Source organism: Aspergillus tanneri (assembly GCF_003426965.1).
Source record: "Aspergillus tanneri strain NIH1004 chromosome Unknown AapTan_1_pilon_pilon_pilon, whole genome shotgun sequence".
Classification (NCBI taxonomy): Eukaryota; Fungi; Ascomycota; class Eurotiomycetes; order Eurotiales; family Aspergillaceae; genus Aspergillus; species Aspergillus tanneri.
In genome coordinates, this window is record NW_022984628.1 from 282,413 (window position 1) to 306,438 (window position 24,026).

Genomic DNA, 24,026 nt, shown 5'->3' on the forward strand with positions numbered 1-24,026 from the left:
CGTCCCGGTCCCATTCGGGAGGGAAATCCCAAGGGAAAATCCCCTCCCAACGGCCAGCCTAGCTCCATCTTGTTGCGGAGACAGGGAATGCCAGGATAGTGGAAATCTTGTTGCTCCACGGAGCGTACCCTCATGTCCGCGATGAAAACAATCGCACTCAGTTGTACTGGGCGGTAGAGAAATGCATGAAGAGGCAGTACGCCTGTTACTGAACGCTGGTGTAGGCCGATTTGGCCCAACGAATTCCCACGGTAAAACGCCGCTAGACTTGGCACGGGAGAAAGGACATGTAGAGATTGTGGGGTTGATGTTTCCACAAAACCCAGCGAACCCACAAGGACCAGAGACCCGGAAAACCGGGAGATCCCTCAAGGGCCAGTATTCCGATATACTCTCCTGCTCCCTGGGATTGACTTCCAGAACCAACTCGCACGGCTCTTTGATGCCAAGAAGAAGAAGGTGAAGACTCACCTTGAAAAAATTGTGCGAACTTCATGGAAAACCAGAATTATAGCTTCGGGCTCTTCTTTGGATGGGGCCGAGAGATCATAAAGGCCAGGTTGACCAAGGAATTCCGCAGGTGCTGCAGCGAGATTGATGTGACAATAGGTACCCCTCGCTACTAGCTAGATTACCCGTTGGAAAAATCTCAAGACGACCCGACCGTGATGAATTGGAAGAAACGTTGGAGCAACTATATGCATGCTCCACTTCGCCTCAGCACTACTAATGAATAATGGATTTCATCGCAAATGTTCCTGCAAAAGGAACAGTCTTACCATGATCACTGTGGCGGACCGCCCGCGCCGCTAGGATGAACGAATGTTTGGCTCCCTATACAGTAAAGCTGACATTTTATTCTCACAAGGAGTATGGTGGTAGTGAATCATGAGTAAGTTAATCTAAGTGGGACATAAGACAGTATTATAATCCGCAAAAATCCTTATACTGCTCATGAACAGAGTAAGTCTAGATAACGTCCAACCTTGTATAGAAGGGCATACGGATAGAAGGCGCATGAAGAGACATGTTGATTGGCCCTTGTTGCTTCTCAAAACAACTCCCAGTAACCTCTGGACCGAGTCGATAACATAGTCCACATCTGTAAGAAAAGATGCAAGACTTAATTTAATATCCCTAATCCTATAAGTCGACAGTTTCTGCAGTGTCTCCAGAAGGAGATTGAACTACGACGGAAGTGGTATAACGAATTAAATATGTTACAATTCCATTACAAATTTGAAATTCGTCAGGAATAAGCGAGAGATATATGTATGAGATAGTTTATTTTCAGACTTTGTAAACCAGAGACAATCAGGTTTGTTTCTGTTTATTGATAGACAACCGTGTTATCTCAACGACCATTTCAGTATAGTAAAGTGTGCGTAGGGAAGGAATCGTCCAAAAGTGCGTGTAGACATCAGGTTTCTAGCAGACCTACTAAAGTCTTCTTTGTATGAGATAGGAGTTATGCTTTGAAGAGAAGTGGATCAGGGGCGCAATACCTACAACAGTAGTTAGACTCTAGTGGTCAGCCAACAGTTCAAGAGGGCCCTCCTTATAGAAGGCCGCGTTTTTGACCTGAACGTTGACAATAACCCGGGCAGTAGCTGCACGCACACTGAAGAAAAACCCTTGGAGCGCTGTTAAACCACCACCAAGATCCATCTTCTCAGCAGTAGCTAGTCGGAAGTGCTTGCTGGAGCCGACAGATAAGATACCGATGGCGGCCTCCGGAGTGTGGCCTATAACAATATTCAGGCCTTGGATAGTCTCGTCTTTGGAACTGAGCAACGCGCCGGCACCCGTGGATGTCAGATAGTTGACAAGCTCAGACGCACGAAGCGTGCCTGTTGATTGCATACAAACGCAGTAAGTTGGTGGCCAGTGGCATGTTCATCCTCGTAGTCACCACGATACAGAACCCTATAACCAGCATCATTGAGCTCAAGCTTAGTCGCGCTGATGAGGTTAGACTTGAAATCGGACGCGATCTCAAGCTTCTTGCCGGGAAAATGGTCGTCAAGCAGTAACTGGACAACCCTCTTCATCTTCTTTCCGGTAGGTACCTTGCTCCGCTCATCACCAGGTAAGATATTGACGCTGTATCGGTGCAACTGAACATCGTCCTTAAACGCCAGGGGGAAGGAATTTGCCCACAGCATTACCTTTCGTCCTTGGGTTCCGAATCCTGGTCGCTGAGGCATTAGAGCGTCGGTGGGAGCCTTCTTCTGTCCTGCTGAGGGCTTAATAAGAGTGTTCTCAACATCAGCAACAATTTCACCGAGGACAGGGACGTAATCGGGACTTGGAGGAAAGTTAGTATAGTTGACCTCACTACCATCACAGCCGAATAATATACTATGTGAAAGCACCCTTTACCTAAAAACTGGAGGGCCGTCAACGGGAGTAAAGCCGCCACCACAACCGCGGCCTCTACCGAAACCACCTCTCAGTCCTCCCCTTCCCCCCCTAAAATCTCCCCTAGGTCTGCCACGATCTCCTCCACTTCCTCGACCATCCTGAGGCGGGCCCTGACGGAATGGACTAGTGAAGTCTCCACGGCCACTACCTCGTCCGCCTCGATCGCCGCCTCGTCCACGTTGTTCAGACATAAACACAGGAATCAATTGTACTGACAAGCAATCTCATATAAAAACCTACTCTGTTGGAATCGGCCTCAGGAAAAGGTGGATGGACATGAAGCGAAAGTGATGCCGTAGTCTCGTAGTGGCCCGACCCCTCCACACGTAATTTCGTCACGTGTTTCGTCCGAGTTGCCATTGGCTGAATCATTTCAGAGTTAGTCGTGAATTACTCTCTCGCTGTTGTGGTGGACAAGATGTCGATATCGTCTTCGTAGAAGATAATATCGACACATTGAAGCCACCCACTGGGAATCGAACCCAGTCCCTCTAGAGGAGGGTAGTATTGTTTTACTACTAGACTACCAGCATACTATTTATATATATCGATAATTTCTTGGTGTTACAGTCAAAAACTTCGATTATAACAAAACTAGTATCTCTCCTCTGTGATCCCAAGCTTTTGCCAGTTCTTCAAGCATTCTTGTTATGTGTGGGGTCGGTAACGAGCTGAATGGTGCGCTACAGTGCGAGGGAGTGTCTATGTGGGAGGGAAGATGGAACCACGTATATTGCAGAACTAATCGCTGGCCTTCAGGAGTTCAGGCCCGCGGGTGCGAATATAAACACTTCGCACCTGACTAAGCATCTTAGCTAAGGATCTAGCTATCGCGCTTCTGAGCGCTCCTAACAATTCTATCCTCTCAATATTTTCAGCTGATAGTTAAGCCCTTTCCCATGAGACTGTACGACGGGCTCCTAAGAAAACTCGCTCTGGTTCATCGCTCATTGCGGGAATTGATAGGATATCAATCGCCATGTATGACAACCTTGGCCAACACTTTTATTATTGATCCTGACACCACCATGTTAGTGCACTTGTACGAATCTTATATAGCGACTGAGAATTATAATCTTCATATTCATCTTGGCTTGCCGGCCGAGCGAACCTGCGTAGGTCTTGAGCAATTTGATCTATTGAAGAAATGGTATTCGGACCGATTCTTCCCTAGCGCCTTGGCTACGCACAACGTTGTCAATCGCCGAATCCCTTATCCCAGTTAAAAAAACATAGAGTGTGGCACCTAGATGAGACGTTGAATATATCTAGTTGAATATACGCTCCTTAGTAGGCTACGTGCGTGTAGCTGATATAGCTTCTCCTGCCCTATCCCCCATTTCCCCTGAACGCAGTGAATCCCATCGAGGTTTTCACAACATGATCAAAATCATCAAGATCTTGAGGACTCCGTTCATATAATGGCATAACTATAATTAGGAGAATTTTCTCGATACGCCTCCCAAAGCTTTTTAACCTTTTAGAGTGCAGGCTTTTGCTAGCTCTTCCTCCAATTTGCCTGAATATACTTTATTCGACGAGCGGGATGAAGAATAAGGGCTGCAGTATAAAGAGGTGATTTATCCGATTTGCTGTAGTATTTATCGAAGGTATCCCATCCATTTTGAACCCGAGCACAGAATTCTCTATCCGATGCAAATTCAACCTGCTATAGATTAGAAAAACCTATTATATAACGCTTAACATAGTAATAGTAATACTTACTAGAGCTTTTTCAAAGTGCTTAATAATAATATCCATTATAAAAAGCAATTATCAATTGTTGCTTTATCCCCTTGCGTTTTCAGAGTTGCTTGATCAAAGAGACTTAGGAATTTGCTTGTTCTATGGAGTGTCTCCCAATCTATTGGGGGATAAATACTCCGTCTCAAGCACGGCAAAGTGCTTCTTTGTATAGGCATTAATAGCGCTATTAAACTGAAGAGCCACCGAGAGCATGTGATACTAGCTATTCTACCTTGTACGATTATCACTAACCTTCTGCAAGATCTTTGAACTCCTTGGCTCTGCCAGCTGAACCACGAATATGTGTTATAATATTATGGAGCTTTCCAAGTGGCCCTATTTTGTGAAAAGCGGCTTGTCTTTATATATTATCTTCTTTTTCTTTGTCTTCCATGGCCGTTATTTCATCCCATGAACTTAGCTGTTCAATTTCCAGCACATTTGGAACAGGAAAGCTTGCACTGCTAAGTTAATAACATGGCCAATCCAGATGCGACGGTATGTCGGATTCCATTTAATTCCTTCTTCTTCCCGAAGATAATTTGCTAGTATGCGACAAAGCTTATCATTTGCAGTGTGATTATCACAAACAATTGACCCAACCTTTTGCTGGATCCCATAGTCTTTTAAAACTGGAAGAAGAGTGGCAAACTGCTCATCACCACTATGGTTCCCCACAGTCCGAAGAGCAAGGAGACCCTTGCAAAGCCTTTCTTGACTTTGCTCAACAAAGTGAGCACAAATACCGAGAAATAATAGCCGATTTGGTGAGGTCCAGATATCAAGTGAAAGATGAATGATTGATAATGCTGATTGGAGTTTTTTCCGTACAATATCCCTTTGAGCTTGCCATGTGTTACGGAAACACTACATGCGCCTGACTTGGCGGTGCGGAGTATTTGACGATCGATTCAACCCCTGAATCCTTTAGTTAGTTGAACACCTCAATGAGAATATAGGGAACCGCTTAGTAGGCTCAGTTGGTTGAGATACTCCGATTCCTGCACTGAATGACATCTACTTCCTAATTAGGCTAGTTGGCCCGTAGCTGATAGAATAGCTCCCTGCGCCCCGTTTCCCCTGAGTTCCACAACAATTACCAAGAGCGTACGAACTGTGTTTGTCGTGGAACTCAGGGAAGTGATGCGCAGGGAGCTATTCTATCAGCTACAGGCCAACTAGCCTAATTAGGAAGTAGATGTCATTCAGTAGAAACACCAGGAATCGCAGTGTCTCAACCAACTGAGCCTGTTGCATTCCTATCTGGGTGCTCTACTATCTAAAGGATTCAGGGGTTGAATCGGTCGTCAGATACTCCGCACCGCCAAGTCGGGCTGATTATAGTGTTTCTGTAACGGTAATAATCTGATCAGCCTTGAAAATCAATTGTTGAAAATTTTAGCGCAAATAGATGTTGAATGAGAGGGAAATGGTAGAACTCCGGAGTAGGTCAAGGAGGCACTCTTAGACAGTTCAGAAGTTGTGGGCCCCGAGCCCACAAGTTCCCGGTAGGAGAGAAGACAACATTCCCTGTACGCAACTGCGTCCCGCGGTCTGTGAGAAGGTTGTTTATTGTCTATTACCTCTTTGGACGAGGACTTAAGATGATAGCTATCTGTCAAATAAGTTGGTGGTAATAGTGACATAAACAAGGTCATAAAAGAGGGGTTAAAACGAACTCCCCTACACCTAGCAGAAGAAGCAACCTAATGATCCATAATAATAAACACAAGAGTGATCATATGTTGATCAATATAATCAAAAACCATCCAAGACAATCATTTTAAGCACCTTTTCAAGAATAGTGTCTACCTTCCTATTCGGTATTAGCCGAATATCGGATACTATCTGTCCGATATTCGGCTAATACCGAATAGGAAAGTAGACACTATTCTTGAAAGGTGCTTAAAATGATTGTTTTAGATGGTTTCTTGATTATATTGATCAACATATGATCATTCTTGTGATTATTATTATGGATCATTAGGTTTCTTCTTCTGCTAGGTGTAGGGGAGTTCGTTTTTACCCCTCTTTTATGACCTTGTTTACGTCACTATTACCACCAACTTATCTGACACTATCCATAGAACTGTCACGTGCCAATCCCCCGAGATCCTCCACTACAATGTTGAATTCTTAAATTTGCAGTACTTAATTTCGCGGTTGAATGCGTGCATATGGTGGTTTATTTGGGAACAATTGTTTTCCAACGCACATACTGACATACTGACATGACAATCTACAGCATGGCTACTGAGGCCAACACGCTGGCTTCGTCTAGGGCGACGTACCACCAAATAGACCGTTGAACGCATCTTGTGTGCCAGATGTCAGCGTATCGAGACCACTCTGTTCAGCTGATGGCTGAATGTCGTTACCAGATCCTGTCATTTTGTCAGTCAAGGCTCGAGCCACAGCATGGCTGCTGAGGTCAACTCGCTAGCCTCGTCTAGGACGACGTACCACCAAATAGACCGTTGAACGCATCTTGTGTGCCAGATGTCAGCGTATCGAGACCACTCTGTTCAGCTGATGGCTGAATGTCGTTACCAGATCCTGTCATATTGTCAGTCAAGGCTCGAGCCACAGCATGGCTGCTGAGGTCAACTCGCTAGCCTCGTCTAGGACGACGTACCACCAAATAGACCGTTGAATGCATCTTGTGTGCCAGATGTCAGCGTATCGAGACCACTCTGTTCAGCTGATGGCTGAATGTCGTTACCAGATCCTGTCATATTGTCAGTCAAGGCTCGAGCCACAACATGGCTGCTGAGGTCAACTCGCTAGCCTCGTCTAGGACGACGTACCACCAAATAGACCGTTGAACGCATCTTGTGTGCCAGATGTCAGCGTATCGAGACCACTCTGTTCCTCAGCTGATGGCTGAGAGTCCTTGTTACCGGAATCTGCCTGATCCTGTTGCCAGAATTGCTGTTAGCGTATTCTTTGTTACTGAGTTGCTGAGGCTCATTACTTGCCTTCTGGAGACCTTCTAGTGTATCTTGTAGAGTGCTTCCAGGAGGCGGGTGGAAACCGAGATTCTCTCCCTACATCTCGTCAGTTCATACCCTGTACTGTACAGCAGCACCATTGGAAAGTGTAGTATCCTGGTGGACGATAACTGGCATACACACCTCTTGCGACATATCAGCACGGGAATCTTCCACAGAACTTTGGCTACTATCATCACCACCAAACATATTGCCACCTTTGCTGCCACCTGGGCTTCCACCACTGGAGCTTCCACCACTGGAGCTTCCATCACTGGAGCTTCCACCACTGGGGCTTCCATTACTAGGGCTTCCACCACTGGAGCTTCCGCCACTAGGGCTTCCACCGCTGGAGCTTCCACCACTAGGGCTTCCACCACTGGAGCTTCCGCCACTAGGGCTTCCACCGCTGGAGCTTCCACCACTGGAGCTTCCGCCACTAGGGCTTCCACCACTGGAGCTTCCGCCACTGGAGCTTCCGCCACTAGGGCTTCCACCACTGGGGCTTCCACCGCTGGAGCTTCCACCACTGGAGCTTCCGCCACTAGGGCTTCCACCACTGGGGCTTCCACCACTGGGGCTTCCACCACTGGAGCTTCCACCACTGGAGCTTCCACCACTGGAGCTTCCACCACTGGAGCTTCCACCACTGGAGCTTCCACCACCAGGGCTTCCACCACTGGAGCTTCCGCCACTGGGGCTTCCACCGCTGGAGCTTCCATCGCTGGAGCTTCCGCCACTAGGGCTTCCACCACTGGAGCTTCCGCCACTGGAGCTTCCGCCACCAGGGCTTCCACCACTGGAGCTTCCGCCACTGGAGCTTCCGCCACTAGGGCTTCCACCGCTGGAGCTTCCACCACTAGGGCTTCCACCACTGGAGCTTCCGCCACTAGGGCTTCCACCGCTGGAGCTTCCACCACTGGGGCTTCCACCGCTGGAGCTTCCATCGCTGGAGCTTCCGCCACTAGGGCTTCCACCACTGGAGCTTCCGCCACTGGAGCTTCCATTACTAGGGCTTCCACCACTGGAGCTTCCGCCACTAGGGCTTCCACCACTGGAGCTTCCACCACTAGGGCTTCCACCACTGGAGCTTCCACCACTAGGGCTTCCACCACTGGAGCTTCCGCCACTAGGGCTTCCACCGCTGGAGCTTCCACCACTGGAGCTTCCGCCACTAGGGCTTCCACCACTGGAGCTTCCGCCACTGGAGCTTCCGCCACTAGGGCTTCCACCACTGGGGCTTCCACCGCTGGAGCTTCCACCACTGGAGCTTCCACCACTGGAGCTTCCACCACTGGGGCTTCCACCACTGGAGCTTCCGCCACTAGGGCTTCCACCGCTGGAGCTTCCATCGCTGGAGCTTCCGCCACTAGGGCTTCCACCACTGGGGCTTCCACCGCTGGAGCTTCCACCACTGGAGCTTCCATCACTGGAGCTTCCACCACTAGGGCTTCCACCACAGCTGCTCCCAGGTGAACGTGCGACGCTGCTCATGATATTGGTGGTCATATTTTGTAGTTGTTGTAGTTGATTCGTGATATCACTGCCACTGCCCCCGGATGAACATGCAAAGCTGCTGCTCATGATCTTGGTGATCATACTTTGTAGTTGTTGTAGTTGTTTGGTGAGATCACCTCCACTGCCAGCCGACAATAGTTGACTGGTGGAGGCACGAGGGATGAGGGACCCCATCTCATCAAGAGTAGGTTTGGATCCGGTGAGGTGTGAGAGTTCCTGGCTTTCCATCACTCGGGTAGGTGCCCCCAGAGCGAACGCAAAAAGGCAAATGGTGATGATGCCCTTCATATTTGCTTTGTTCCGGTGTCTAGCTAAAAGAAGTAATAGAATAACTTTCAGGCTAAGCACAACTCTGTAGACAGTTGAGGAATCGTTCTGATGGAATGCAAACAAATTATACTGGGATGGTGGTAGCCAGTGATTGTGGATGAGAAAGAATGAATTTATATTGAAGCCATCTTGATCTAAAGCTTAGAGTTCGGATATACTTTTTCGTTCATTTTTTTTTTTTTTTTCCCTTGAAACAGTTCCACTGTTTCGGCAAGAAATATAAACGTGATAGGGCTTCCTTATTGATCGACAAACAGATATACAAAATGTATTCATTTGGGTGGGCTATGCAGGAACAGGAGGGTGGCTATAAGCCTAGGGACCAATCAGGCAGCAGAAAAATAGTAGCGGCCCGGGTTTCAAGGAGCTTATCCCAAAAGTATAATACGCAGTCCCTTTACTTTCCCTATCCCTTTGGATGAATTCCATGAGTGCCTTTACGAACCATAGTTTTTCAAGCAACAGCTTTTAATCCTGGTTGTAAAGTATGAAATTCACACAGGAATAGAAGCCAGAAGGCGGCTTATTCTGCAACCTACCAAGTAATAAAAATGCTACTAACATTTGCGAACTCCTGTAAGCACTAATATATACCGATTTGGAAACTATCGATGGTATGCAACATAGTGCATAAAATACCACTTGGGACAAGACATGGTTCGAACGGGGCTATGCATGGGTGTTCGTTACTTCTGGATTCAGATTTTTTTGATCTGCCCTTGCGCCAAGAGTTAACAAACTATGCTGAAACAAGTTTGCCAAGCCTGGAGAGACATCAGACTGTACTTTCCTTGGGTAGGAAGCTAGGGTGGCAAATTCTACCCTGGGACTGTTTAGTCTGTTATCTGTAACCTTGCCATGTTTTGGTTCTTTTTCTGGCCGTTCAGTGAAACTAGGCTGACCGTTGGGAAGTAGGGATGGTGTTGCACACTTATAGGTTGGAACTGCCTAAGTAGTTCTCGGCGGTCGCCCTACCTCGTTCGTCCGCTGCGAATGTTTGGCCTCGTCCACCTTCAATCTTCAACTTCACACTAATCAATGAAATACCATACGTTCTTCCTCTGAGCTTTCGTGTTTTACACAAGTGCCTTTAATCTTGGTGATTTTCCCTACGGCCATGCTTCATAGTGGGCATTCTTAAAACTCCGTTCCCCAATATTCTTGTCTGCAGATAGAACGTAGTCAATTTTATCCCTAGCTATGTGAGTATAACTATCTGATCTTGGAGATAGATACTTGGACGCAGCCAAAATTAGTTCTTGGCAAAGTGGCAATTGTGGTCGGCGGAATTAACGCCTCCTCCGCAAAGGCTAAACAATTCCAGAGCAGAGTTGTGGGTGAAAAGAAGCTTTAACTATCCCCTTGGCTGGCAGCGCTAGTCGTCGTTAGCGTCCTTTTTCTGCCGCAAATGACACGCCCGCTTCATCTAACACCACACACCGTAGAGTTGTATGAAATATAAATATTTAAGCTATCTATAAACAATTTACATCTTTCTCACCCAAAGGAGGTCGTGGTGTATGAAAATCAGCCCAACATGGCCTTATATCAGGCCTGCATAAGGGAATTCTGCAGGTCTTGCAGCAATATACTGTGTGGAATTGCTTCGGAATAGTATGGCCTCGAGCCTTTGCTCTTTGAACCCGTACAACACAGAAATGGCACCATTTGCGAGGGTGAATCCTCTCAACCTGATGATCACCCTTATCTAATGGTTGAACTGAGCTGTGTTTTCGCTTTCGTTGAAGCAATTCCTCTGATCCTTGCTTAAATAGCTCCCTATACAGACCTTTCCGAAATTCAAGATGAGTGATCTCCTTCATACCTTGCTGCCTGCGGGCTATATTTGCAATGCAATAAGCATTAATAATAGCTATGTCAAGTATCCAAAAGAATATAGGCCACTATGAGCGTAAACAGCTTTGATGAGTTTCATAGCTTGCACGTAGTTGATTTGCGCGATCCACCCCTCCCATATGATAGTTGTAATCATCAATAATCCGGGGAACTGGAAGTTCCTTAGTAGGCTGATCACCAAATGGCTGACGGGCAACTTTTGCACTGGTTGAGGTCTTAGCATGGCGTTTGCGCATTGAGGCTTTTTTGAATCCTTCAGCATATAAAGAGCCTTTGGAAATAGCTTCTCAGATGCATTTGGTCGGGTAGTTCCACAAGCACCAATCCCAAGCTGTCGAAGATGATTAAATAAAGGAATGGTAGAAAAGTAGTTATCCATTGTAGTGGAGGAATTCGGGAGATTGGCACGTGACATTTGTATGGATAGCTATTATCTTAAGTCCTCGTTCGAAGAGGTAATAGACAATCAACAACCTTCTCACAGACCGCAGGACGCAGTTGCGTAAGGGGAATGTTGCCTTCCCTCCTACCAGGAACTTGTGGGCTCGGGGCCCACAACTTCTGAACTGTCTAAGAGTGTTTCCTTGACCTACTCTTTCGGAGTTCTACCATTTTCCTCTCATTCAATAGGATACAGGCCTCTCTGTGACTGCTTATTTATATACTTTATAAGTATTTTAGACTGCGCGTTGTTAAGTAATTACTAGCTTTTATCCCTGACATTTCTTGGCACCTGTTTTCCTTGATGGCGCCTCGCAAGCGTGGATTAATCAACACCAAACTGTTTTATAATTTTAGTATATGAAAATAATTCTCCTGGCTCTAATAATAAAGCGATTGCTTCCAGCGCTTCATCAATCAGAGCCATATTGACTGAGATATGTGGTGTTGAACTTGCTGGGTTGAACAGTCAGTGAGCAAAATGCGGGACGTTGGTTGGTGGCAATTAGTTCAATCTAAAAATTTTAGATTTTCCAAAGTTCCAACTACGAGAATATTCCAGACCCAAACATAATTAATTAGTTATGTATGGAGCTTGTATAATTGTTGCCTACTGTCAGAATATGGGGAGATTGATTGTTCTCATAGACTTGGATAGAACGGGCCAAAACGGATGGTATATATTGTGTCTATGTAGCATTCTTTCTAATTTTGCGTAGGAGAGTGTCATTATAATCGATAAAGTATAGGATCCTCGTAATACGGCTAAGAAAGCTTTGAAACGGATAATGCAATGGGTATCTACAGAGTAGTATAAGGCATAATGACTGGTATTGATTTTCTCTTAAATGTCATGAAGCAACGAGAGAACTAGTTGTCCTGATATATTCTTCTAATTCCCTGTGGGTTCTGCCACAGCCAATACTGGTGAAGTTTTTCCTTTGGTTCCCTTACAAATGCAGGTAACATTTCAGGCCACTCTTTGGTATAAAGGTATGCACAAGCCTTTCCTTTCCAGCCCTGATAGAAGCATCCTACTTACCACACACTTTTTTGAATATTTATCCCCTTTCTAGTATTCTCGGAACTAAATTATGCCCAATCTGCCCTTTGTTATCAGTCTGCTTTAAGAAATGAGACAGGCAGAAGCTTCCACAACACTTTTAGGATGTCTAAGATAGCTATATAATATAATGCATATTGCACCATTCCAAAAGATCTCTGTATAATATTTAATATATGTGGTGATATGGCTTTGTTTTTGGGTGTGCCGCGCGTCACGTGGTACCGACTCTATAGGATTCAAGCATATCTGTGTAAAAAGTCCATCTAAGATGTTGAATATACAAATTCAATTGGCTAACAGGATACAGTTGTTGTAAAATGCAAAGTTAAATGAAATCAGAACGTCTCAATCCGGTGAGCTAAAGTGTAGATTGAGGATAGTGCGAGGGTATTAGAGAAAGAAAGACCAATAAACTGTATCCTTAGTTATTTAGCTTTCTTAGCGCCAACTTGGAACTGAGCTAAATTGAGCTACTCCGTACCCAATTTCCTTCATTATCAGCCAACTATATCTAATAGTTCTTGGCTTGAGCTAAAATAGATAACGGTGTCACACAGCCACCGAGCCGCGGAGAAGTCGATGTCCACAGCCTTCTCATAGCCTTACAGAAGCAATTGTGACTCATTTACTGGTCAATGACAAGAACAATAAATTGCTACCAAGTTGCCTCCCGGGGACCCGCATGTGGTGGAGTATGCATACCCCAACGAAACTCTAATCCAACCCGTTTGTATGCATATAATAAGTGCCAAGCTCACTTGTTACTCCACTCAGGCCGGCTGAGTCCTATATAAAAATTGCAGCCTAGCCCTCACAGACTAAAAAGGTTTTTAGTAATATTGAGTGTTCTAGACGTAAGACATTAAACTCCCTCTAATATATAGCTTATGTAATTGAAGCTTATTCCAAATCCATATCATTTTGCGCTGCAGGCACTAAATTAGATAGGGCTCACCAAAATCAAAAACAACATTCGCCGTAATTGTAACCTAGTATCAGCATAACAATGGATAACTACAAAGTATATCGATTTTCTCGTGACCTTGACTAGAACGCCTGGAAAGTCATGGTATATGTGCTCTGCTAAATCATCTTTAGCCAGGACACGGGAAAGACATACTGGCACATAAACAGCTCGGGCACATCGAAAGTCTTTTCGGCGCATCATCCACCAGAATAGCATGGCCTATACAATGCTTCAATTGTTTAATATCTTGGAACTAACTCCAACTCTCAAGGTGACCAGACCCGGACTTCGGTATATCGGTCCTCCCAATGATGTTATAAGAGGCCCATGCTGGGGTATTTTTTAGCATATCTTTTCTTCGGCCCCGCCGTCGGATACTGACGCTGTACCCGGAACTGTTGACAAATCTTATAGAATAGATTGGGGAATTCCAAATACTGTACTGCGCCTCGCTCTTGAGGGATGGAATTAACTTCTTGGCAGACTCGCTGATGCCAAGGTTGGACCCACTCCACATAATTGCGTCCCACTTCGCAGTACACTATGCTTTATGAATGACCTCGAACATTGGGCCTTCAAGACAATGTATCTTACCAAGCAAACAATGCGGTACTGGGCCCCGTTACTACCGGGTAAGGAGTTAGTATATGGCAGTTTCCAACCACAGCCACGAGGGCCATTGTGATGATAGGAAAAGTATAAAAAGCCCGGGAGTGTCCTACTCTATGCCTCTGTTACTGTGACTACAATTATACTATTAGCTTGCTGTTGACCGCACTTGTCTATCACCCTCACTTCTACATACATTGGTCCTGTCTTTCCACTATGACACGGTTCCTTGGAGGCATATTCTTGTCGGCTGTGCTGTTGTCCCTCCTTGCAGAAGGCTCGCAGTATCCAGATACTGGATGCGCCGCATCGGGGAAAGCGATATACTTTCTCTCTAACAATGCTGAGAATGCCGTCGTGGCGGTACCCATTAACCCCGACGGTACACTGCATGATGGGACCGTCACCATCACTGGAGGTACGGGATCGAATGCAATTGACCGTGGAACCAACGAGACAGCGACCCCTGATGCGCTTCTCAGCCAAGGCGCCTTGAGCATTGTCGGGCAGGTGAGCAGGCTAACCATGCTGATTGCTATGACTTCTTGACTGATCAACTCACGTTAACACAGCATCTCTTTGCCGTTAATGCTGGATCCAATACTCTCACGATGATGTCCATTTCCGATTCGGATCCTACCAAGCTTAGTCTGGTTGGCAAGTCTGTCGTGGTACCTGGAGAGTTCCCCAATACCGTAGCGGCTTCGGCCAAACACCAACTGGTGTGTGTTGGCACTACTGGCGCGAAGGCAGGCATATCTTGTTCCACTTACTCACCCACCAATGGCCTGGGCGAGATGGACGAGCTCCGGGCCTTTGACCTCGGACAGACGACGCCGCCCATGGGTCCTGTGAACACTGTTTCACATACCTTTTTTTCTGCCGACGAAACTCGTCTCCTCACGACAGTGAAGGGCGACCCATCGGTGAACAACACTGGATTCGTCTCAGTTTTTAAGGTCGATGCCGCTCGTGACGGTCCCTCCAGACTGGCGGCCAAAGACATCCGTAGTTCCCCCATGGGAACTGCCGTCCTCTTCGGAACCGAACAGATCCCCGGCACGTCATCGTTCTTTGCAACGGATGCGTCTTTCGGCGGAGCTATTCTTTCGCTCGATACGGAGACGGACAAGACATTCTTGATTGCGAACGAGACTGTTCCAGATCAACAAGCGACATGTTGGGTGACAATCTCACCGACCACTGGAACGGCTTTCGTCACGGACCCCCTCACAAACCATATTGTCGAGATGAACATCACTGACGCGGAGGTTATCACTGACCTCCACACCGACCCTTACAACGCTGCGACCGGATTCATCGATCTGGCAGCTGCTGGCAACTTTGTCTATGCCCTGTCCCCAGGAAATGGCACCTCGGAGGCAGCAGTCATGGTTCTGGATGTATCTGGAGGACCGGGTTCAGCTAAGGCGATCCAGAATTTCGGCCTAGGTGCCCTAGGAGTAGGAGGGAACGCACAGGGCATGAAAGTTGTTCAGCCCGAGTGTGCCGGCAGGCCCAATAGCCGATTCAAAAATACTACCAGTCAGGAGAACGGCGAGTCTCCCAAAGTCCCCAAATGTGGCAAGAGGAAAACGTAAGATGCCCGCCAAGGGGAATAGGGCGCTAGATGCGACTGATCGACAGATCAGTCGTCGTGCACATTTTTATAAGGTCAAGTGGTTATATCTCTACTAGCACAGATACAGTCGCGACCGTTATTGCCTTCCATGTCGGGGAACATAGTGAGGCTCTTTCAAACCCTAATCATATGTGACGCTAAACCCAATATAGTTAATCTCGTATTTGGAAATCTGTTCCGGCGTTGAATGGTATAATACTAAACCCGTAAAAAAGCTGATTCAGCTGTATGATTCGCGTATTGTTACAGCTCCAAAAATAAAACACGCTCGCCATTGACTCACCCATCCCAACTCAAGTGCCCTGACTCAAGTACCAACATCTCAAAATTTTATTAGGGTTAGTCTTACTCAAGTAACGTGCTAGAGAGCAAAATGCTGACTTGAGGGATTATTATCTGCATAATCTGTCATACTTCAGGTCGTACCACCTCGTATATGTTGAGGACTCTGGATGTGACAAACGCGTTGGGTTCAGACGGATCGAGGTATCTTTTATGTGTTCAGGCAATTTTTTATTACTCACTCTTCATAAGACTCCCCATCAGGCCCTTCGTCGGAGCATTCATCGGACCCTTCATCAGACCCTTCATCAGACCCTTCGCCCGTACCGCCAACTGGTAGCCCAATGTATTTCCTACACTCATCGCGTCTCCCGCCCGGAATATTCCACTCTTCAAGAATATCCCCCAAAATCGCGCCCCGCCAGTACTTCATTTCTAGCCCTGCTAAAGTGGTGACCGTTTGCCGCTGAATCTCATTCAGAGACTCAACTGGCCGTCCATCCTCATCCTCAGGCCTGGGACCAAAGGTCAGCTCCAACACAACTTCCGCAAGTTCGAAAGCTTCCACCCTTCCCGAACGCGGGAATGCGTCCAACAAAGTGGACATGACTCTGGGATATTCCTCCAGGTTCAACGTATTCAACACCTTGCCGCTGTACTGAAATAGGTCTCCCTCATGGAAGGGAAACGCAAGATCATTGGACTTCTGAGCATCACTTTTAGGGATGAACGAGCGATCGGCTAAAACGCAGGCTAGGACGGAGACGTCCTCTGGCCTGTAATGCAGTAGTCGAACGGAAGATACCGCAGCAGCGAACCGAACCAGTGAAGGACGCGTGCTAGCACTATACTCACGAAGACGGCAGATGAGATCGTCTATCCCCTCAGAAACAACCCCACCATCCTTCCAACATCCATTCAGCAGGCCTAACGCAATAATGGCACTGGCAAGAACCATAATATCTTCGCCTTCCCGGTCGAGTACCCGCTGCAGAGCAACAGCGCTACTCCTATTTCTTCCACCTGCTCCCTCCCCAGGAAACCAAGCCAACGCATAAGCTGCAAAAGCCCTAACCTCCACATCCTTCTCCTCCAAAAGCTTCTGAAAAAGTGGTACACCCATACAAACAGCATCATACGTCGCCAACTCATATTTGGCGTCTCTGCGCTGTCGCTCCAGCCCAACACGACGGACATACTCACACACTTTCTGCTGGTTTTCGTCCCTCGCCTGGCTCAGCAACTCATCCTGTTCAGCGTAATACTCTGTTTCATACCCGGGTGTATATATCTTCCCTGCCCGCTGACGCCATGCGACAATGTCCACACCCTGAGGTAGGAATGTTGACGGAATACCCAGAGCTAGATCAACCAGGTAGTTAATCACGGAGGCCCGGGCCGGTGTCGCCGGGCTCTCTAGAATTTTGAGTAGGTATGGAACAGCATATGCGGTTGCTTCGTAGCGGGTTGCTTGATGGAAAATGTTTGAGTAGAGGGCCTCGTATGCATCTGAGCGGTCTGATTTGTTTGGCGATAGCAAGGCGCGTAGGTTGTCGGGCACGTCGGTTGCTTCGCCATATGCGTGGTGGAGGGAGGTCCAGTTGACGGAGTCGAGGAAGCGTTGGGCTGCTGGGTCCATCTTGTTTCTTTATTCTGAGGGGGAAGGAGTATTGAGGGGTGAGATGTCTGCGGCGGGGTTGAAGTCTGTTACAATTCTTGGCTTGTCAAGAGTAAGATCCAAAACTGCGGCATGATGATCAGCATGGCGGAGATTATGAAAAGATGCCTTACTGTCGAGCCTTGCCTATCAACCTCAACCCGGATGGACTCCCCAGTGGAAGCACGACGCGCTCTGCAGTGGAGCAACTGCGAGATGGAGAATTGTTGACAGATTGCTAATTCAAGCGCTGCCTTTGTTTGCTGGATTTGCATGGAACCTCCTAGAGGCTCCAGTCTTCTATTCTAGGCCCTTAAATCTTTCATACTGGTATCATAAAGGATCTAGTATTATTACGTGGTATGTACAGAACCTGTTATTTACCTGATCACCGCATTTGGATTAGCGCATGATGTGATTAGGGTCTGATGGAGCGTCTATGTGTATTCGATATGGAAGGCAATAACGGGCACCACTATACAACAAAACTATAACACTAGGCCTTTCCAGCTCCTCCGGAGGGTTGCTGTAAAATAGAATTGTCTGGGTAGCATGCCAAACCTGCCTGTTACATATTGTGCTCACATTTGAAGAGAGTATTTCATTTCCGGTGGAAAGGAAAAGAGCTACTGAATTTTTTAATATTCAATTATATGGGATTCTGGTTAGGAGAACTGAGTTGATTGTATTCAGAAAGATGTTCTGCCCAACCCCTCTATGAGGGATACTGTTATATCTTCTCATGATGTCCCAATATGGACTAGCTTTATTCTAACGCAATATCTTCGAGCTGCCAAGTAAAATAAACTTTCGAAGTTCTTATCAACCTCTGGTGATTACTGGTGGCGTGACCGCCAAGCCCTAACTGGGACAATTTGAAAACGATAAGGTTTGCCCGACCATGTGGGCCTGTCTCATAATGTTTGGATAGTTGGGACATCTATTTGCCATATTTCAAAGTGGATCTCCTATGAATATTAGCTGGAACTGGCTAAGTTCCAAGACACCCATGCTAAGAATCCTCTCTCATTTTGTATACATTTTTTTCATTGATTTAATTACGAAATTCCACTTTTTGGACCGGTACCCACCGTACTATTACTGTTCACGCACTTGAAGTTAATTGTTTTACTAAATATTTTGGAGTGCCATACTCTTGAAGTGCATCAGAGATTAAGTTACGAAGTACCTGTTATGCGTGGGGGTTGGTAACGAGCTGAATGGGGCGCTACGGTGCGAAAGGGAGTGTCTATATAGGAGAGAAGATAGAGCCACGTATATTGCAGAACTAATCGCTGGCCTTCAAGAGTTCAGGCCCGCGGGTGCGAATATAAACACTTCGCACCTGACTAAGCATCTTAGCTAAGGATCTAGCTATCGCGCTTCCGAGCGCTCCTAACAGTACCAGAGAGGGAAATAGCAGATTAATGAAAATACTAAAGGTTGCAAATCCGGGCTTGATTATAAACAATACAGCTTTACATAGAAATATTTCGGTATAGTATGAGATTGATCTCCAATCAGTCTGATGTCCATCTTATGTATAAACCATCAATTTTCTAGATTAGAATATTAACAATGATTATATTCTAGAATATGTTACTCCTTCACTATCTATTGTAGTGGAGGAATTCGGGGAATTGGCACGTGACATTTGTATGGATAGTTATTATCTTAAGTCCTCGTTCGAAGAGGTAATAGACAATCAACGGCCTTCTCACAGACCACGGAACGCAGTTGCATAGAAGGAATGTTGTCTTCTCTCTGGTTGCCCGGAACTTGTGGGCTCGGGGCCCACAACTTCTGAACTGTCTAAAAGTGTCTCCGTGACCTACTCTTTCGGATTTCTACAATTTCCTTCTCATTCACTATGCGCCACCTGTACGAAGTGCTCTTGAAATCATAAATAGCCTTCTCTGCCCCGAACCAACAAGCTGCTTCTACTATTGCTTTGGTTCTGCAAGCATCAAGTGACATTGTATCGGTTCCGATTCATTCAGTCGGACCTCATTAGGCTGCATGTCTGCCAATTGGGCAGTGGCTGTATCATTGTCTGCTAAAATTCTACCCATAATTAGCATCGTCCTAAAAACTATGCCTTCGAAAAAGTATCATGAACTGTATTATCGCCAGATCGAATATCTGAATCCAGGTAATCCGGTACAGCGGGGCGGCAACTGCTAATTTTTTGAGGTTAAGGGACTATACAATGGAACCCAAGCTTCTTGCCTATTTTGCACTTCAGGTCGTATGCCAAATCAACTGGTTTAGAGATCTTGGTCATGGATAGCGCATTGAGGATTTTCCATACACCGTTGTAGTTAACGGCATACGCAGGTGCACATGCCCCGCCATTGGCGTGGAACATCAAACGAGATGAAGGCGGTAGTCCCGGTACTGAGGCCATGGTGGAAACCTAGAACTCAACCTTGTGACGGTCGGGCCTGGTAGTTGGGTCCGCGGGGAAAATATATGCTTTTGCTCTTCATTGGCGGACTGATAGCACAGTGGGCAAGCCAAAGCACATCGCATTTATATCCATATGGAGAAGCCGAAATGTGGTATTTTGTATTGAATATCACGGGCGCCATGGGCAAAGCCTGGCAACTGATTTTTTAAGAACACATCTCAATCGGTATCATCCTCGAGTTTCAACGCACTAGAGATAGGATTCGCTATAATGCTATTAAATCCCGTCAGCTTGGCCATGGTACTGTTTAGGGAGTTGTTACTGTACGCTTCCATGGCATTCATGTGAGCTTGCTAGCACCCCACCTCAGCTGGCGTATGATGTTCAATTCCCTAGCCAGATACTGTTAACGCAAGGCTAGGGTAGCCCATAGCGTATGCTAACCGGTAGACCTGTACGCATAGGTACGCTCTCAGGACGGACGGCCTCAGACACAGGGTGTCAAATCCGGTGACGAAGCCATAGTTACTGCATCGCGTATGTCGGTACGTTCGGGAAAGCCAATCGCGGATACTTTCTGGAAATGAGAGGATGGACTTAGCGCTGGCTAAAACCTGCTAGGCAAACCAAACCTATTCCAAGAGTCCTATTATGAACGTCTTCCCACGTGCTAGTTGGCTGCTGATGGATTGGCTGGCTGTTCCCACGAAGAGGACGTAGACCACCTAATTGTAGCCTGGTAAGTAGAATGACTGTAAATATGACAACCAACGCAACAATGTGGAATAAAAAGCGCACGTATCTCATTTTCCCTCCGCGCCTTTAAGCAGAAGAATCCATACGCAGAAAGTGTGTAAGTAGTAAGTAGTAAGTGACAGAGAATATAAATTTATATGATTTTCTTGAATTCTAGGCACTAAACGATTACTATGCTACTCAACCTTGAAAATAAGGACATACGAGCTGGATAAGTCAGGACAAACAATATCTTAGCATAAATATACTTCCCAAGATAGTACAAGTGGGGACAACAAAGACTTAGTATACATACAAGCTTGTACCTTGTTCACTGCCCTCTTGTGTTATACTAGCTTCTCAGGTTACATTTCTTATTGAGTCTAAATTTCAGTCTTTGTTATCTTCCACCAAAGCAGACCGCAGCATAATGTCCGAATTTACCGATTGTCGACTGACTTGTCGTCTCTGAAAATCCCAGGGAGCCGATGAGGACATCCACTGAATTTGCCAGGAAGAACTCTGATTTACTCATTTTGGATTAATCCAATATCGGGGGCAGATATCACACTCGTGTGCGTGTCTGGACAATCAATGTAAGCAGTCGCGCGGAAACCAATTTCCTACATCAAGCGGTCTGGTCTCAACACCCACACGCCAGTTATAATCGATGGACTATCCTGAGTCCCTGTTAATAGACTTCTTAGAGGCTGCGCAGTAGTCGCCTCCTGAATGTACTTATCTCAGGCTGTCCTCCTCTTTTCTACGCTCGTTTAAGCGCTTATCCCACCATTTCCACTTCCTGCTTCCTACACTCGTTCACGTACTTATCTTGTTATTTCCATCTCCTCCTTTCTACACTTGTTTAAGCGCTCATCTGAGTTGTTTTCACATCTTTCTTTCTACGCTTTTTTAAACACTTATTGTTTTCTCACCTCCTCCTTTTACACTTTTTTTTAAATACTTATTTTACTGTTTCTGTTAGGGTGACTGGTAGGCTAATAGGCACTAATCCCGAATATAGGCATATAAACAGACAATAGATGAGATATATGAGCAGAACAGACAAGCAGACAAGATACACAAGACGTAGCTCGAGGTTTCAGACTTGGATCAAACCTCGGTAGATACATACCTTACACGATCACTTTCACCACTAGCCCGATTTTCGTCAACACACCGACTTTTTACACACATGTCTGAAAGCAACAACACTATCAATATGGACTCGATTAAAAGGCGCGCACTCTTTGGCTTTATTATTAATCGTTCTGTTATGTTAATCTCTAGACACAGCGTACATCTGCCATACAGCTCGGTTGATAGTAGGGGTTGTACCCACGCTCATTTAATATACTGTCAGAAGTATATGGACGATTCTATCAGGGCTTGACTATTCTGTATTCTTTATGATATGTGTTGTGATTACCCCTCTTCTGGAGCCACGGCTTATATATCCATGTCACTTCATTACTCCACATGATGTCCCACTATGGACTAGCTTTATTCTGACATATATACACCTCACTTAGTGCTTGCTATGTTCAACAATGCATTCATACATATGTACAAAGCAGCAAACAACATGTCTATCAGTTCACCGGAGCTGTATATCCACCGCGATCCTGCAAACTGTCGATTCGACCGAGCAGGAATTCTAACTGCCGATACGCGGCGCCGGGGGTATATTGGGGGATTTCTATCTTTATTAGCACGACTTCTATACTATCCGCAGAGGGATACATACCATGACCGGCCAAGTACACCGTCGTAAAGGTTAGGCCACGTTCCGTATGCGCAGTACCGAGGATTCCAGCACCAGCATCCCAAATAAACGGCTGCTTGACATTCCCATTAGGCAGCTCGGCCAATCCCTTATGGTATGGCACGTAGAGCGGTTCGTCAGGCTGCCGCTGGAATCCCTGGGCTCCGTTCCAAGTCATGTTCTGGATGGTAGCGAGGGAGCCATTCATGAAGAGCAAGTAATCGAGCCATCCGTGGCCAATGATAGTGTTATTGGTGCGTTCAATAACCGAAGCCAGCGGCCCCAATGCGCTGGGCACGGACTGATCTCCGCCAGGGAAGATGTGACCACCGCATACAGCGTAGTTCGTTGGCGGAACGTGAATGGCTTTCTGCACGTCCGAGCGGTTGAAGTAGTTGTTAGGCGGGCCAGCCAGAGACGGGAATCCCATCTCGTCCCAGAGGTATGGACAGAAGTCCGTCAGATGGTACATGTTGAAGCAAGGGTTCACGTTAAATGCCGCCGCCAGGATCTCGTCCCACACAGCACAGCCATCGCGCGAGGGATCTGGCGCCGATGGGAAGTCCTTGGGCGGTGGGAAGGTCAGTGCCTCGTCCAAGAATTTATTGTAGCCGCAATTCTCGGCCTGTGTCTCGATGTGCGAGACGAAGCTGTCGTTCAAAGCGAAAACGCTCTTGTAGTGCGAGAGGTGTCGCACCGCGGGGGCTAGGCTAGTCAGTATCGGAGGATAAAAGATAGGAGAAATCGACATACCGTAGATCATGACCGAGTCATCATTGATAGACGGGTCATTGATCTGGATCCCCTTGACATTGAAGTACTTGGTGTCCTTCTCATCCAGCATCGCTGACGCGATATACGGGATGTACTGACCTGCGTAGCTCTCGCCGGTCAAATACACCTTGTGTCCATGCAGGCCAAAGGTGTCGGAGAATTGCTTGAACCAGCTGTTGAACTGCGCAGCAACGTCCTCCTCATTCCTGACGGTCGATGGGCCGGGTGAGAATCCCGTTCCTGCCGGCTGATCAACGTAGACGACGTTGGTCAATTTTGTCCACGAGTAGGGATTGGGCAGGGGCTTGTAGGTGCCCGACTGCCACAGAAAGGGACCGTTCTCTTGCAAGAGACCGTCCAGGGAACTGCATCCAGGGCCGCCGTTCAGCCAGATAGTAATCTCGTCGGTCGCTTTGGGGTTGGTGGAGGGGAAGAACCAGAAGAAGAGACTCGAGTTGCCGCTGGGCGTGTTGGGCAACAGGCCGGCGTACGACTCACCCACGTCAAAGTCAACCTCGGGGATGCCCTTGCCATCGACGAGGAATCCTACCGGGATTAGTTACGGCCGATGCGACCGCGGGGAGAGACTCACGCTCGGTCTTCTTGTTCAGGTACTGGTAGCCGCCGTCATCGCTACGTGGCACGGCTCTAGGGGCTCGGATCTGGTGCTTGCGAGCCAGATGAATGGCTTTACGATGGGGACTCTGCAGGCCCAATGTGGTGCCGGCCAGCAGAAAGGAGACAATGGCGGCAGGCAAATGCATTATGTGCACACAGTGGGTTGTGATGCCCCTACCGGATCGACAGGTACGC

At 46.9% G+C, this 24,026-nt stretch overlaps 5 protein-coding genes across 5 annotated transcripts; 1 reads left to right on the forward strand and 4 right to left on the reverse strand.

Annotated features, from left to right (window-relative positions):
• Positions 1 to 1,524: 1,524 nt before the first annotated feature.
• On the reverse strand, positions 1,525 to 2,784 carry ATNIH1004_002159 (uncharacterized protein; the record flags this gene model as incomplete). The annotated part of the gene is made up of 4 exons (XM_033566854.1): positions 1,525 to 1,850; positions 1,913 to 2,307; positions 2,363 to 2,382; positions 2,665 to 2,784. The coding sequence occupies 4 exons, from the start codon at positions 2,782 to 2,784 to the stop codon at positions 1,525 to 1,527; spliced, it is 861 nt and encodes a 286-aa protein (XP_033428849.1).
• Positions 2,785 to 6,447: 3,663 nt separating this feature from the next.
• On the reverse strand, positions 6,448 to 8,966 carry ATNIH1004_002160 (uncharacterized protein; the record flags this gene model as incomplete). Its single annotated transcript, XM_033566855.1, has 7 exons — positions 6,448 to 6,554; positions 6,634 to 6,726; positions 6,806 to 6,898; positions 6,978 to 7,076; positions 7,145 to 7,217; positions 7,301 to 8,646; positions 8,705 to 8,966. The coding sequence occupies 7 exons, from the start codon at positions 8,964 to 8,966 to the stop codon at positions 6,448 to 6,450; spliced, it is 2,073 nt and encodes a 690-aa protein (XP_033428850.1).
• Positions 8,967 to 13,922: 4,956 nt separating this feature from the next.
• ATNIH1004_002161 (uncharacterized protein) lies at positions 13,923 to 15,549 on the forward strand (the record flags this gene model as incomplete). Its single annotated transcript, XM_033566856.1, has 3 exons — positions 13,923 to 13,971; positions 14,223 to 14,458; positions 14,521 to 15,549. The coding sequence occupies 3 exons, from the start codon at positions 13,923 to 13,925 to the stop codon at positions 15,547 to 15,549; spliced, it is 1,314 nt and encodes a 437-aa protein (XP_033428851.1).
• A 561-nt stretch (positions 15,550 to 16,110) lies between these two features.
• ATNIH1004_002162 (HEAT repeat domain-containing protein) lies at positions 16,111 to 17,511 on the reverse strand (the record flags this gene model as incomplete). The annotated part of the gene is made up of 1 exon (XM_033566857.1): positions 16,111 to 17,511. The coding sequence occupies one exon, from the start codon at positions 17,509 to 17,511 to the stop codon at positions 16,111 to 16,113; it is 1,401 nt and encodes a 466-aa protein (XP_033428852.1).
• Positions 17,512 to 22,266: 4,755 nt separating this feature from the next.
• On the reverse strand, positions 22,267 to 23,977 carry cpdS (putative serine carboxypeptidase (CpdS); the record flags this gene model as incomplete). The annotated part of the gene is made up of 4 exons (XM_033566858.1): positions 22,267 to 22,373; positions 22,422 to 23,144; positions 23,193 to 23,759; positions 23,806 to 23,977. 4 exons carry the CDS (start codon positions 23,975 to 23,977, stop codon positions 22,267 to 22,269), a joined length of 1,569 nt encoding a protein of 522 aa, XP_033428853.1.
• Between the last annotated feature and the right edge of the window lie 49 nt (positions 23,978 to 24,026).